Source organism: Bison bison, unplaced genomic scaffold (genome assembly GCF_000754665.1).
Source record: "Bison bison bison isolate TAMUID 2011002044 unplaced genomic scaffold, Bison_UMD1.0 scf7180017864371, whole genome shotgun sequence".
Taxonomy (NCBI): Eukaryota; Metazoa; Chordata; class Mammalia; order Artiodactyla; family Bovidae; genus Bison; species Bison bison.
This window is the reverse complement of record NW_011494943.1, coordinates 13,288,928-13,302,995: the sequence shown is the minus strand read 5'-3', so window position 1 is coordinate 13,302,995 and position 14,068 is coordinate 13,288,928. Positions and strand designations below refer to the sequence as shown.

General features: G+C 50.5%; 2 protein-coding genes across 2 annotated transcripts in view; one reads left to right on the top strand and one right to left on the bottom strand.

Moving 5' to 3' along the window:
- The window catches only part of TBCD (tubulin folding cofactor D), a 146,953-nt gene that overhangs the window by 79,847 nt on the left and 53,038 nt on the right, over nt 1-14,068 (bottom strand). The gene's annotated exons all lie outside the window — the stretch shown is intronic.
- On the top strand, nt 519-13,773 carry ZNF750 (zinc finger protein 750). The gene is given in 4 exon segments (XM_010856396.1): nt 519-5,053; nt 10,597-12,214; nt 12,352-12,659; nt 12,662-13,773. Coding segments are annotated over 3 exon segments (2,109 nt in total). The 5' UTR covers nt 519-5,053; nt 10,597-10,772; the 3' UTR covers nt 13,021-13,773.

The following is a 14,068-nucleotide window of genomic DNA, read 5'->3' as shown; positions in this document are numbered from 1 at the left end:
ACTGTCTCTAGTCTGTACACAGCTCCTTTATTGCTATGTTTTCACTGATGTTATATTGTAGCACGAGACAAAAACAAATCGGGGTGCTAATTCTTTTCCATGGCCTTGTTTACTTTAAATGAGCAACTTCTACATGTGGTTGTGAACATATCCAGAGACATCAGGTAAAAAGCCTTTTTAAAACACAAATTCAGGGAATTTCCTGGCGGGTCAGTGGTTAGGACTCTGTGCTTCCACTGCAGGGGGCATGTGTTCGGTCTCTGCTTAGGGAACTAAAATCCCACAAGCCACATGGCACAGCCGAAAAAAATTTGTTTAATGAATAAACAAACACATACACACGTACAAATTCAATAAAAGGAGGTAAGCACCACGTCACTTGCCCCCAGAAAACCATAACGAGCCTGATGAGAGACCAGCGAGGACCCTGAAACATCGGCAGACACTGTTGGGCAGGCAGAGGGGAAGAGGAGAGGAAAGCTGTGGGAACCCTCGAATCTTGGCCCAAGTTCACAAACCTGAATCAGTCTCCCAGCCAAAGACAAAACAAGCCGGAGCTCATGGTTTCAAGTTTCACTTGAGACACAGAATCCACAGCCCAGATCATGCTGGGCTCGCTGGGCTCAGAGACCCTGCCCAAAGCAGAACCCCTCCTCCCAGCCCGGGCCCCAACGCGGGCTGGCCAGGTGAGGAGGAGCCTTGGGTCCAGCTCAGCTCGGCTGGGCTCCACACCTCCCTGGGGGAAGGCGTCATCAGGGAGGAGTCTCAGGAGCTGCCGGCACAAAAGCTGCCCACAGGCCACAGACACCGAAACCGGAAGCCCTACAGCCACCGTCCGGGAGCACAAGACACAGGGTGGCCAGGCTGGGAAGTGGCCGGTACGCTCCCTTCCAAAGCAGAGCAGCTCCAGTCCACAGACGTTCCGACACCAGCCCTACTGGGATCATAAGCAAATTAAAATTCAAGTAATGCATTACACATCTCAGACCTCAAGTTACAAATGAAGCCGTCCACTTACTCATCAAAGGAAGGTAAAGGGCCGACAATAAAACTTTCCCCGGACACTCCTACATCCCCTGGCCTGCCTCACTGGACAGCCAAATAAACTCTACTTTCATTTCCATTTTCCAACTATTTGATAAGCAAGAGATCAGTTGATACCCTCAAGATTTTTTTTTTTTTTAATGAGACACCAAGTACCTCACCTGACAAAGCCCCCACCTCGGCCGGCATGTGCCCCATGCTCCCTACACTTGGTCTCGCAGGCCCAGCTCTCACATGTTGACAGGGAGGACCCTGAAGACCCGGAGGGCGCAAGTCCAGCCCCTGTACACACTGCACTCAGCTCAAGCGAGGTGGATCACACAGGCCAAAGGCTTGAAACTGGGGGTTGGGGGAGGTGGTCAGCACGGGGGCAGGGCAGCACCAGGAGCCTTGGTCCTGGGCCTCCCCCAGGAGTCTGGGAATGTGTCTGTCCTGATCCCCTGGACTCGTTCTCCAACCAATGAACAAAGGCCTAGTGAGCACATGTGCATGAACATAAGCTACCAGGAAAGACCTTGGGCCTGCGCTCCGAGGCCCACAAGCTGCAACTGCTGAAGCCCGTGTGCCTAGAGCCTGTGCTCCGCAACAACACCGCACCCCACCTGCCACAACTAAAGAAAGCTGCACGTGCCAACGACGGAAGCCTGCATAGCCAGTCAGTAAAAAAGAGCATGTTAATCTCTTAACGACTTAACGACTGTCATCTCGGCAGCTGGTTAGGGCTTACTGTCCTTAATGACAACCAAAATTCGAGAGACTGAAATTATGCTTAGGGTTTTCTGTAGCGTTTCCATTTCCTTTTCCTTTCCTCTGGATGCCATACCCCAAAGGAGCGCTAACAACTGAAAGTAAAACTATCTGGTAACGTCGAAAGTATAAGTGATCTGCTTCCTTCATCAAAGATGTTTTGTTCTGTGACACATACCATTCCCACTGTACAAAGGCAATTTGGTGGGATACTGTAATTAACCCACCAGGTTCCAAAAGATCCAGTAGAGGCCTCCAGAATAACTTCTACACATAGGAAAGCTGAGGCCCAGGTCAGATAACTACTCTAAGTCACAGGAGGATGAAAGAATGGAGCCAAGACTCAGAAGCAGCCACAGAGTGCAAGTCCCTGATTCAACTCACAGACATGGCATCCCTCCCCCAGCGCAACCTTTTCACTGCCGAGAGGACTCTGCTCTGTTGTCCTTGAGGCTGGGTGACCTTGGCCAAGTTACTTACCCTCTCTGTGCTGCTTGACTCTGCAAATCAGGCTCCTGAAGTTCCCATTTCAAAGAGTTATTGCAGTGATTAAATGGATTAATAGAGATAGAATGTTACCTCAGCACAGGGCCTTACATCGAATAAACACTCAGTAAGTGCCTAACCACCCCCTGCCCCACCGAGAGAGTAAACTCCGGCGAAGATAAGCAGGTGAAGGAGGGATCACAATGAAAAAAGAAAACCTTTGTGGAAGACACGGAGACTGCAGAAGGAACAGCACCACCTGTCAAAAGCCATCATTAAAACTCTCAGAGAAATAAGAGAAGCCTATTGCAACTACTACCTAAGAATACGATACTAAGAAAGGAACACCCAGAGAACACGCACGAACTCATGGAGACCAAACATCTCAATAGCAGGGTAGAAGGGCCAGAAGAGAAAGCTGAGGAAGGTGAGAACAGAGAAAAGAGCCTACAGGAAAGAAACAATGGCATGTGAAGAATCAGGAATCACCATTTACACAAAATTTTACCACAGGTAAAACTAATCTATAATGCAAGAGAATCCAGCCAGCAGCTGCTTCCGAGTAGTGACCATAGTGCTCGACCTCCCAACAGGAGGCATGCCCAGGACTCATGGAAGGGTACTCCTGGGACCTGTGCCCTCATCACATGTGACTTCTACCTTCAAAAGAAGTATTAATAGTTAACAACATGCCTGCTGAACACGTCTGTCTTTGAAATGCAACAAATGCTTGAGACAGACCAACATGCAGAAAAGAGGAGGGGGTGTGGCAGACCCTGAGCGGCAGGGCAGAGAAAACGTCCACCGCAGAACCAGTGCTGGGAGTCTGAGCACTCACTTATGTGAATTATGCGACTCATCTATGTGTGTGAACTTTTTTGTACTAAAATGTTGCAGGAAGAGAGTCAGGGATCAGAATCACATCAAACTTTTCAGAAATAGCACTGAAGGCCAGATCAACAGAAAACACTTTCAAAACACTGACAGTAAATACTTTTTGGCCTAAGGTTCTATACCTAGCCAAACTATCAACTAGATATAAGGGCAGAAAAAAGACACTTCCAATCATTCAGGGTCCCAAAGATTCGCCTGTCTTGCATTCTTTCTAAGGAGCCTACTAAAGGGCTGTGCTTCATTTATACTCAAATGAAGGATCAACCCAAGAGAGAAGACAATATGAGATCCAGGAAGCCTGGCTTCCAATTCAGGAAAGAGGCAGAGGGAATCTCAGATGACAGGGAAGGCAGGCGTGGAGGGAGAGGAGTTAAAGGGCTACACTCTCATTTCCTATAAAGGCAACAGACAACACCCAAAACCGGGAGCAGTGAGGGGGGTGGAGGCAACAAAACAAGCAACAGAATAATGTTACTTGTAATCAAGGAGGTAAATTTCCAAAATCATCAGCTAAGAAAAAGGTCCAAGTGGGGCCCCTGGCAGGAGGGATGGGAGGGGAGCAGCCAGTGACACCCTCCCACTGAGAGGTTGGGGCCCCTCCCCTCCTTCAAACCCAGAGAGCCAAGTGGGGTCCTATGGTGCTTTGTGCTCTGAGTCCCACATGGAATAAGACTGACCACCCTCCTGGAGAGGCCTCTGGATGAAAACAAAGGGAGGAGGAGGGACCAGCTGCTCCCCCAGGACATGAGGCAGCCGAGTGCCCACTAATGCCATAGCACACAAGGCCGGCCTGGAGCAAGCTAGACTCTTGCCCCGAAAAATCTTGAGATCATAAAAATGGAAGTGTTTTAAGCCACCTCCTCTGGGTGGTTTGTCATCAGCAGGAGGTGAGGGGAGCAGCAGGAACCACTGTGTTTTTGTGGTAAGACAGGACTATTTTTTGTAAGCTCTAAATTATGTGGACGTCTGATTTGGATGAAAGTAACTAAAAGACCTTTTTTTCAATTAAACGTGAAGGTAAAGCCAAGTAAAATCTTAAGCCTAAAAAGAAAACACTAAAACAGCATCTGGGCTGGTAGGCCCACCCTGGCAGCCACGCCGCGCACACCCGTTTCCACGTCCCCACACCTGCACCACGTGCGGCCTCCAGGAGAGCATGGAGGCAGCCAGTGACTCAACAGCAAGCAGCTGGAGGGGAGTGGGGGTGCCCCGGATCACAAACTAAGTGTCTTCATCATCTGGAGAGACAACAAGGGGGAGCAAGGAAAGGCGTGGAGGCCGTTCCCAACAGCAGCACACAGCCAGGCAGCAGGACAGCCTTGCTCAGGGCTGGTCCTGGGCGTGCACCGGCAGGTCCCCACGGCAGCCCAGGCGGCCCCCCTCCGGCTCTCCAGGAGGACCCGGGCAGGTCTCCCAGTTCCCGGGGTGGAGGGTGACAAAGGTTCCGTCAAACCCTCACGGGGAGGACACTGGGGCTGTCGGCATCCGTTAGAAGAGATGCATTTCAGGCTAAATGTCAGCACTGGCTGCCGCCGCCTGCACACACTACAGCTCCCCTGGGAGGCCTCTACCCTCACCTCGAATGTGTGCAACCCCCGAGTTCACAAAGAGCCAGGCGGCACTACCCTGGCACTCAGGAAACCCGGGCAGGGAGCTGCCGTGAGGCATGGAGGTGGCGCTGGCTGGCCGGCTTGGTGGGTGCAAACACATGAATCGTAGCTGCGGGCGGGAGGAATATCAGGTGCATCTCTACGCCCCGAGGGCTCGACTCCTACATTAAATCCCTCCCACTGGAACAGCCGGCTCCAGTTTCAGCGAGAGCGAGCGTGAGAACAGGTCCTGCTCCGGCCCGGCAGCCACAGCTTCTACCTCCCCACCTCTGGTAAGTACCTACTATTTGTACCTACTATTTCTTCTCAAACGCAAGTTTTCTTTCAAAACTCCTCTCAGATATACCTTAAAACTATCTGCTCAGTGAATCACCTGCCCGGAGTCTCTCTGCCCTGGTCTTTTCTCTGCGGATTACTCAGGACCCAGCAGGTGCACTGCTGGAAAGGAGACCATTATTACAAAACTTTTAATAAGGCTTACACTTTATTCTAAGAGTATAAACGAGTTTATTTGGATGCGAAGTTCTCAATTCTACCATAAAATTCAACAACTTTAAACCCAAACTCAATTTGATGTTATGCTTATCTGTTCTTCACCTTAAAAAATTAACAAGTTTCAACATAAAAGGACCACATATATATATAGATAGTTGCAGATCTTAATTTGTAATTTAATTTTACAACCTTTTAGATTAAAAAAATGATTAACACTGGTAGTCCCTGGGGAAGAGACCTGGGGAGCAGAGGTGGGAGTGAGTTTTTTTTTTTTTTTTACTGTGCTGTCGTTCACGCTTTTTGAATTCCAAACTTTGTGAATGTATTCTCTCTCCAAAAATTTTAAATTAAAAATTAAAGAGGAAAAAAAATTCAAACCTTTTGGAGTTTAAAATAAGTGCTGTTTTGACATAAGCTTACCAAGAAAACAAAAAACATCTTAACTAAAAGGATCTCTGTACATACAAAAAGGGAATTTTCTTACTCTTAAAAAAGTTTCTCATAAATTTGCATGAAAACAATTACTGATCAAATTATTGGTCAGACTGGCCAACATCAGACTTAAAGTAATGAAAACCTGTCTACCTGTTATCCTGATTTTTATTTTGTATCAGCCAAATCCTTCCAATGCTTTAACCTGGTGCTTTAAGGAGGAGGCGGGCAGTTTGGGGCTCTGGCTCTAGGGAGGTGTCCCAAATGTTAAAGCTGTGTGTTCACTGCTGAACACTGTCTGTAACCCAGGGTCTCTGGCTGAAACCAGAAAGAGCCCCTGGTTGTCTTCCTGGATCCATTTCTCCAAACTATATTCCAGAAAACTATCTTTTACCCTAGGTCATGGTTGCCCTCATGTTTATCCTTCATTTTAAAGAACTGAAAGTCTGGGAGGGAGTGGTGGTTAATCACTGGAAAAGCTCAATTGGGAGTAAAACTCACAAATCTCGTTCTTGCGACACCCCAGTGGGTAGGCGACAATGGCGTGTCCTTGAGTTATGCAATAATGCCACATCACAATATCGTAATTATAGCATGCCCTTCAGAACGCGCTACCTGGCGAGGCTCCCTGCCAGGCAGCTGGACACCACCGGGGAGGGTGGAAGATTCTTCCAGTGCAGAGGTTAGTACGCATGACACGCATAGCTACCCGGCACGTCACAGCAATGCCCCATAAAGTTAAGCTGTAATTACCTCTATTGTGTCCTATCAAAGTTCAAAAACATCTTTCTCTTGCCTATTTTTCAGAGTTCAGACTCTCTAGAAAATTGTTAAACATACTGGCCACTCACTATCACCCTAACGACTGGCAACTATGGAGACACTTGTCCACACTTAGGAGGCTATTCAGAGACGTGCAATGGCACCTCAGTGCTTCTGAAACAGGCAGACAAAGCCCCGTGGACACGAAACCACAGGTGGCTCAGCGCACTATGTGGGCAGCACCAACCAGCTGCCCAGGCCTGTGGGAGGGGACGCCGCAGCCGGCTCCCCGGTCTCCAGGTGGGACGTGGGCAGGGGTGGCGGCACGTGAGGGGTCACGGGAGGGTGTTTTGAAACAGAGTGGGCTCGGGTCAGGGGCCACGGTGTCCCTGTGGCCCTGCTCCCTACCCACACCCCTCAGGGTGGGACCCGACTCCACTGAGGGCACAACTGAGGGCAGGCCTCACGCCAACAGCTGCTCGCAGGCAGGAAGGCAGGCGGGGACCCCCTCCCGCATTCGAGGACAGCACCCTGACCTAACATGCAGGGCTCCCCACGCCTCCTGCTAACCCAGTGAGAGCTGTAAGAAGGGTGAAAGACGCTGTCCCACAAATAACCTTCTAGGACTAGGCTAACATCTGCATTTTCAACTAACATGCTAACGTTGCAGTTCTCCCAGGAAAGCCAAACCGTGGACCCTGGTTTGTTAACCTCTCCCTGTATGGCCCCCCCAGCCCCTAGATTGTACCAGCTTTCCCAGGACAAGGACAGTGAAACACCCATCTTATCCCCTTCAGAAAAAACTTCACCTCTGATTGCTAATCTAAACTTCCTATTTACAAACTTAAATTCTGGATTATATTGTTTTGGCAACAACACCCTTTCTTTCCCCCATCCCCACCCCGCTGCCAGCCTGCACCAGGTCTGGCAGATATAAACTGACCAGAGATGGGTAAACCCTGTTTCTGCGGATGGCCAGACTGACGAAGTCCTGGGCACTCAGCTTTAGCTTCTCACCCTGTAAACTTCACCTGGGCAAGAGAGAACCCACGGACTGACATCATCTTCCTAGAGGCTGTCCCCTTTGGAAGCTTACAGAAGCCTCAATCTTACCCCGTTTATTTCTCTGACATGATTGCATTTTTATAACCTAGTGAACTAGCTCGTCTCCATCAGCGTCTGAAGCAGCTGCACTCCCTTGTTTTAATTAGTGAATTGTGCAACCCTGGAGAGGTCAGTTTACTCAAAGTTACTAAAACTGCTGCCCCTGTGACTCCATCCAGGCTCGCCTTCCAACAGTTGCGCCCTGGAATACTCTCATCTCCCAGAACATTGGCACCAAGGAAACCATCCCCTGAAAACCTGTTCACTGTCCTTGTAAGATAGCCGACCAAAGAACAAAAGGTTCAGACCAAAACTGCGGGCACAAGATCATCTGACTGAAAAAAGTACATGTTAACATAGGAGCAATTAATTCCCAAACTATTATTTTGAGTAATGCTGTGAAAACTTACATACAACAGATCTCCTATAAACCTTTGAGAAAACTTAACCAAAATGAGCTTATTTTATATTTTGGCCTCAAAGTATGAGCAACATCAAACAATAGTGCTTTTAAAGCTAACACCATCGTCATCTTAAACCCGAGGGGTTTTCAGCTGGTTTGGGCTCGCGGGTCCGGGCTGGTGCAGCAGGTGTGTGTCTGTGTTCACTCCTGGTACCACCAGGACTCTCGGGCTCACACTTGATGAAACGTTTTGCAACTGTCATCATTTTGATCACCGTGCTTCCAGCTAGTGATGAAATCATCAGTTTTCAGATCTCTGCCATAACATATCCTATACAATCATGGGAACCTGACTTGCAGAGGTTCTCACGCCTTCAGAATCAGGGAGCATAATGGGACGTGCCAGCACAGGTTGCCCTGACTTATCAGGCTGGCCCCAAGCTGGCTGGAATAGCTTCCTGACGGGAGGCAGGAAATAATGCTTTTATAGCCCAGGGCACACCTGCCCCACAAGGTATGGACTGAACTCGTAAACTATTTCGCATTTTCCCTTAATAAAAGGGGAAATTAGGAAGACGCAAAGCTGTGACCACATGTTTAACCAAGCTGGGCTTTCATACTGCGTGTAGTTCCCGCAATTGTTCCCAGGGGGAGAGGAGGAACACAGGCGAGAGTCAGGCACCAGGTGCCGCCGGGCTGGCCGCTGCCCACCTGGTACCCTACCAATGAACACCCCAAAGACGGCCTGAGGAACCCACCTCTCCAATTAGGGGGCAGCCAAAAATCTAGTTTCTCGTCCAAACTATGCACCCGAGCAAACCTGCTCTCCAGAAACCGTCCCCATGACAGAAGGCAGCAGGCCACCCAAACCACTTCTCAGAAACACGTTTTCAAGGGGATGGGACAATAAAACAGGTTAACAGAGGCAGCTTGTTGGGGGGAAGAGTGGTTCTTTGTGTTTTTAAGAAATATGAAAATAATGAGCAGAGGAACCAGTCTGCTAAGAGTAAGATCAGAGTTTTTTTTTTTAAAGAAGATATCCAAGTGAAATTAAAATCCCACTCCCTCCCCGCTTAAGCCCTCCTCTCGCAAACTACCCATTACCTCATCTTCAATGTGTGAGACGGCACAGAGGGTAGCTACGCTTTATTCTGTGAAAACAAGTCTCTTAGATTTCCCATGCATATTTCTCTATTTTTAAAGGGCTGCTTTCCAGCTCAGTGTTTTAACCAACCCGATGTCTAGAAGGTGATGCTTTATACAAGCAATTTCACAAGGCTCAGAACTAACAATATTTACTCATTCCTTAAAACTGCAGTTGCAAGTTATTTCCTTTATAAGTTTATTTTTTAAAGTGTTTAAAAATATTGAGAAGCTAAGTCCTTTCGACACTCTTTTATGCAAATTAAAGTGCCGGCCTTGATTTCTCACCACCACCGCCCCCAGCTCTCCCCACCCACAGGCTTTCTCTAAGACACAGTCACCCCATGGGCTGGTCCTGGACACGCAGCCGCACCCGGCCCTGCCGAGATCCTCCCAGACCTCACGTCTTTTGTTCTCAGCTTCAGTTTATAAAGCAGAGTGAGAGCCCAGGGGTGTGCAGAGCAGCCTCTGAAGGAAATTCGGGAGATTAAGCTTGGGGGGTGGGCAGGGACAGGAGGACCCTGGGGAAGAAATCTAGAGGCCCCTTCTACAGGTTAAAGGCTGGGCTGCGTTCCTCCCAGAATCCAATCATTTCTAAAATTAGGCACCACTCACTCTGGTTTCCTCTTGCCAGGAGGGCTGCTAAGCTTTTCTGCCTTCTGGTAAGGCCAGAACAGGCAGGGATGGGCTACTACCCGAGGTGGGCAGTGGAAGGCGAAACCACATGAGGACAACTGCTTACTCACAGGCTCATCACATCTTAATATCATTCAAATCAACATAAACACAGCACTTATGTTTGTATGCTGGCCAACACAAACACTACTCAGAAAGCTGACTTTTCATTTGTGAATTTAGAAGCGGGCGGGGGGTTGCCTGGGAGGGGATGTCGCATTTTCACTTGTTCTTCACTTTTAAATATTCCCTCGTAGAACAGAACACTGTGATTAAATAGGACAGATAGACTGAATGTTACAATCACACTTGCCTTGCTCTCAGTGAGCACAAGTGTGAATGTCACAGGCACGCGTGAGCCCAGGCTTTCTCAGGTTGCATTGGAGCTCAGCACTTGGTCCAGGTAACAGGACTCGTCCAGAAACCCCAGGCACACAGACGGGGGCGGGATCTCAATAGTCACTCGGTCAGCTGGGTGCACAACCTTCCTGACACATGAGGCCTCAGATCACAGGTTAAAGGTTCCCAAAACCCAAAGAGTTACAGGTATTCTGTGAAACGCCACTAAACCCTCCTGCAACCACACTTCCCCTACGGTAACAGAAAGCACTGTGGGGGTGGCACCTGGGGCATCGTAGAGGGGCGGCTGATGCCCGTCTCATACCTGCCCCTCCTTCAGCAGTTACATCACCTGGGGGGGGCCTTTGCTTCTCCTCCTCCATGAGCCAGGGAGCTCAGGCTGGTTCTTCATTAGCCTGTTAGCCAACATCCTGACACTAAAGCTCTGCTCCTCCATTTCAGCTCCTGGTCCCCAAATGAGCAAGACTTCCCTGGTCACACCCACAGCCCGTGAAGCCGGCTTCAAGTAGAAGCGCTCAGAAAGGAAAGCAAAGGAGAAACGGTGACCTGCTTCCTTAAAAACAAGGCTGAACTACACAGGAGCCAGCAGGGCTCAGACGCCAAATCACAGAAGGAAAATGAGCCTTCTCAAAGAGCGAAAACCAAAAAAGCCACATTACATCCCCAGGCCCCCAGGAAAGCCGTTCAAGTACAAGTGTTTCCAGTGTCCCTTTACTTGCAATGAAAAATCACATCTTTTCAACCACATGAAATACGGTCTTTGTAAAAACTCCATCACTTTAGTGTCCGAACAAGATCGCGTTCCCAAGTGCTCCAAACCAAACTCTTCGGACCCTAAGCAAACCAATCAGCCCGACCCTGTGGTGAAGCCCACCTCTTCCAAGCCAGTCCCAAGCGGGCTCTCACACCTGGATGCCAAGCTCCAACACAGCCTCGCCAAGGACGACATCAAGGAAAACCTGGACCTGCACGCACGCGGGCCCCACAGGTGCCTCGGACAGAAGCCCACTCCCCACAAGGAAGCAGCACCCCCAAGCCCAGCCCCAGAAGCTGCCGTGGGCACCCAGCCTGTTCTGGAAGGAGCTGTCCGGCCTTCAGCATTCGTTCCAGTGGGGGAGCATAGACTCAAAGGGCAGGAGCTCACGGAAATTCCTGAAGCGCTGGCCCTGACCCACGCCCCTGCCAAAGCCTCCTCCTTCCACACCAAGTCTGCCTTCCACGCCCCCGGCTACCCCTGGAGAGCTGGCTCACCTTTCCTCACACCTGAGTTCCCACATAAAATCCCATCCACAAAGGGCTTTGGCGCCACTTCCCCGTATGTGCACCCCAGCATCACGGAGTACCCGCCTCATTTTTACACGGAGCATGGACTGGCCACCATCTACTCACCCTATCTACTCGCAGGGAACTCGCACGAGTGTGACAGCCCCCTGCTGTCTGTCTACGGGGCCCAAGACCAAAGACACTTCCTGCCCCACCCAGGGCCCATCCCTAAGCACCTGACCCCGGCTCCATCCACATACGACCACTACAGATTCTTCCAGCAGTATCACTCCAGCCTGCCAATTCCTTACGGATTTTACAGACCCGAGTCTGCATTCTCCTCCTACGGCCTCAGACTCCCACCCGTGGCTGGCATTTCACGGGACCAAAGCTCACATCTACTGGAAGAAGCTGCCCTGGGTTACCAGGCCTTGAGTCCCTCCAAGTTAAACTCCTCCAACTCCCACAAAAAACACACAGAGTTGGAGAAGCAGAGTCCGACTCCCGAGGCTAAAGAACCTTCCAAAGATGGGCAAAGGGACACGGAAGGGACCAAAATGAGCCCACGCGCGGGCAGCGCGGCCACAGGCTCCCCGGGAAGGCCGAGTCCCACCAACTTCACACAGACAAGCCAGCCATGCGCTGGCCTGTGCGGCCTCTCAGATGCGCCCGCGTCCAGTGCCCCAGGAAGGATCCCACCACCTGAACAGGGCCTCGCAGCCTTCAAGCCCATCAAGAAGAACACGGAGCACCCACATTCCCAGGCCCCAGAAAACAGAGCGGCATCTCCGAAAAGGTAAGCGAGTCCATTTTCCAAACCTCTGAAGTAATGTCTCTGGTTGGGCTCAGTCAGAGGGGATGGCAGTTGCCCAAACTCCCTGTGGGCAAGGTCCCTTAGCAAGGTCCCTGTGATGCCCTCTGTGTCTCTTCCAGCCTCGAGGCCTTGAGCACAGATGCTCCAACTCAGCTGGGGAGCCTGGAGGCCGCCCCCTCCAGCCCGGAGGACGGCTCCAGGGCGGCCCCGCTGAACCTGTCCACGAAACCAGAGGCTGAGCCGGCTGCCACGTGCAGCCCTGCCCACGGAGGATTCGTGGAGCCGCAGGACGCGCCCCTCAACCTCTCAGTGAAGGACCCCTGCAACGCCCTGACCTCAAGGCCCTCTGTGTGCAGCCCGCCTCGAGGAGCCGAGCCCGCCGCTGCCCCCACCCCCTCTCCAACTCAGCAGAGGGAACCTGCAAGTTCTGGGACAGGCCTGACCCCAGCTCTGTGGAGGCCCCGGTGCCCAGCCCCACTGGGAAGGCCCAGGATATACGTGCAGCTGACAGCGATGAGCAGAAGCAGACGGCGGCCGTGGCCCTCTGCCAACTGGCAGCCTACAGCCCGGGGAATGTCGAGCCCGCGGCCCAGGAGCCCACCTGCCGGCCAGATGCACCCACCCCCAGGGCCCCAGAGAGCCAGGAGGCTCAGTGCGACCTCAGACCCAAAGGGCAAAAGAGGACGAGCCCCAGGGAGGTGGGGAAGGGCCAGCAGGGATCCAAGAAGGCAAAGCCCAGTGACACAGCCAGAGTGTTCACACTCCGGAAGAGAACTCGGGTGTCTTAGAGCCGCTCCCGGGCGGCCAGAGCTGCAGCCACAAGACGACTTGCAATGTAGGCAAGACAGCAGCAAACCCCCACCTGGCCCTCACTTTTCTCGTCTGGTCATTTTGACAACTCAGTTGTCTTCTTCACAAAATAGGGGGAAAAAAAAAAGATAAAACTGCAACTCAATCCAGTTTTGTAAATATTAAGCATAAACGTTAAAAGGTGCTTCTGCTTCTGGCTGTAAAACATTTGAATGACTCACACTTTAGGACCTGATGCAAATTGTCAAATGAAACGCACAGGACCGAAAGGCAACTTTTAAGTGTTAGCATCTTAGAGGAACTCTCTTTAAAAATACTTTTCTTATTTTTAATTGTTTTTCTATTATGTCTACTATGTATTTCCAAGTAAAGAACAATTACTGGGGGGAAAAAAATGCCAGGAAAAGACATTTCCGGTACTAGCATTACAGTGCTATATGTAAAAATGCTGTTTGTTATGACTGAATCACAGACAGCAAGAGGCTATTTATACAAGTAATTTATTTCCACCCGGAAGAACGCGTTGCGGGGAAGCCAGTCTCCATGTGCTCGGTCTTCACTACATTACAGTGCATCTTCTGACACATTCGGCTGGTTTTCCACTTCCTAAAATGATGTATATGTTGCTAATTCTCCAATAAACTCATAGGGAAAATTCAAGGTTACGTAAAAAGAAGATAAGCATAAATGCTGTGTTATATTTTGCCACAATAAATAAACTCAATGAAAAAGAAAAAGAACGGAGGCAACAGCAATTAAAGCTGAGGTGGGGATGCCTCAGCGAGCGTGTGAGGGTGCGCGTGCGTCTGCTGTGCACCAGGGGTCATCAAGCCTGGGTGAGGGCACGTGCCTGGGGTACCTGTGGAGACCAAACATCCAGGGCCTCAGTTTCCTAAGCCGCCGCCTAAACAGCCACAGGGCCCCTCACCCTTCACAAGGGCCATTCCCCACTGTCCAGAGGGTGCCTCTCAAAAGCATAAGGTGTGGGGAGAGGGGGTCAAGAAAGGGCCTGGAAATGGTGGCATG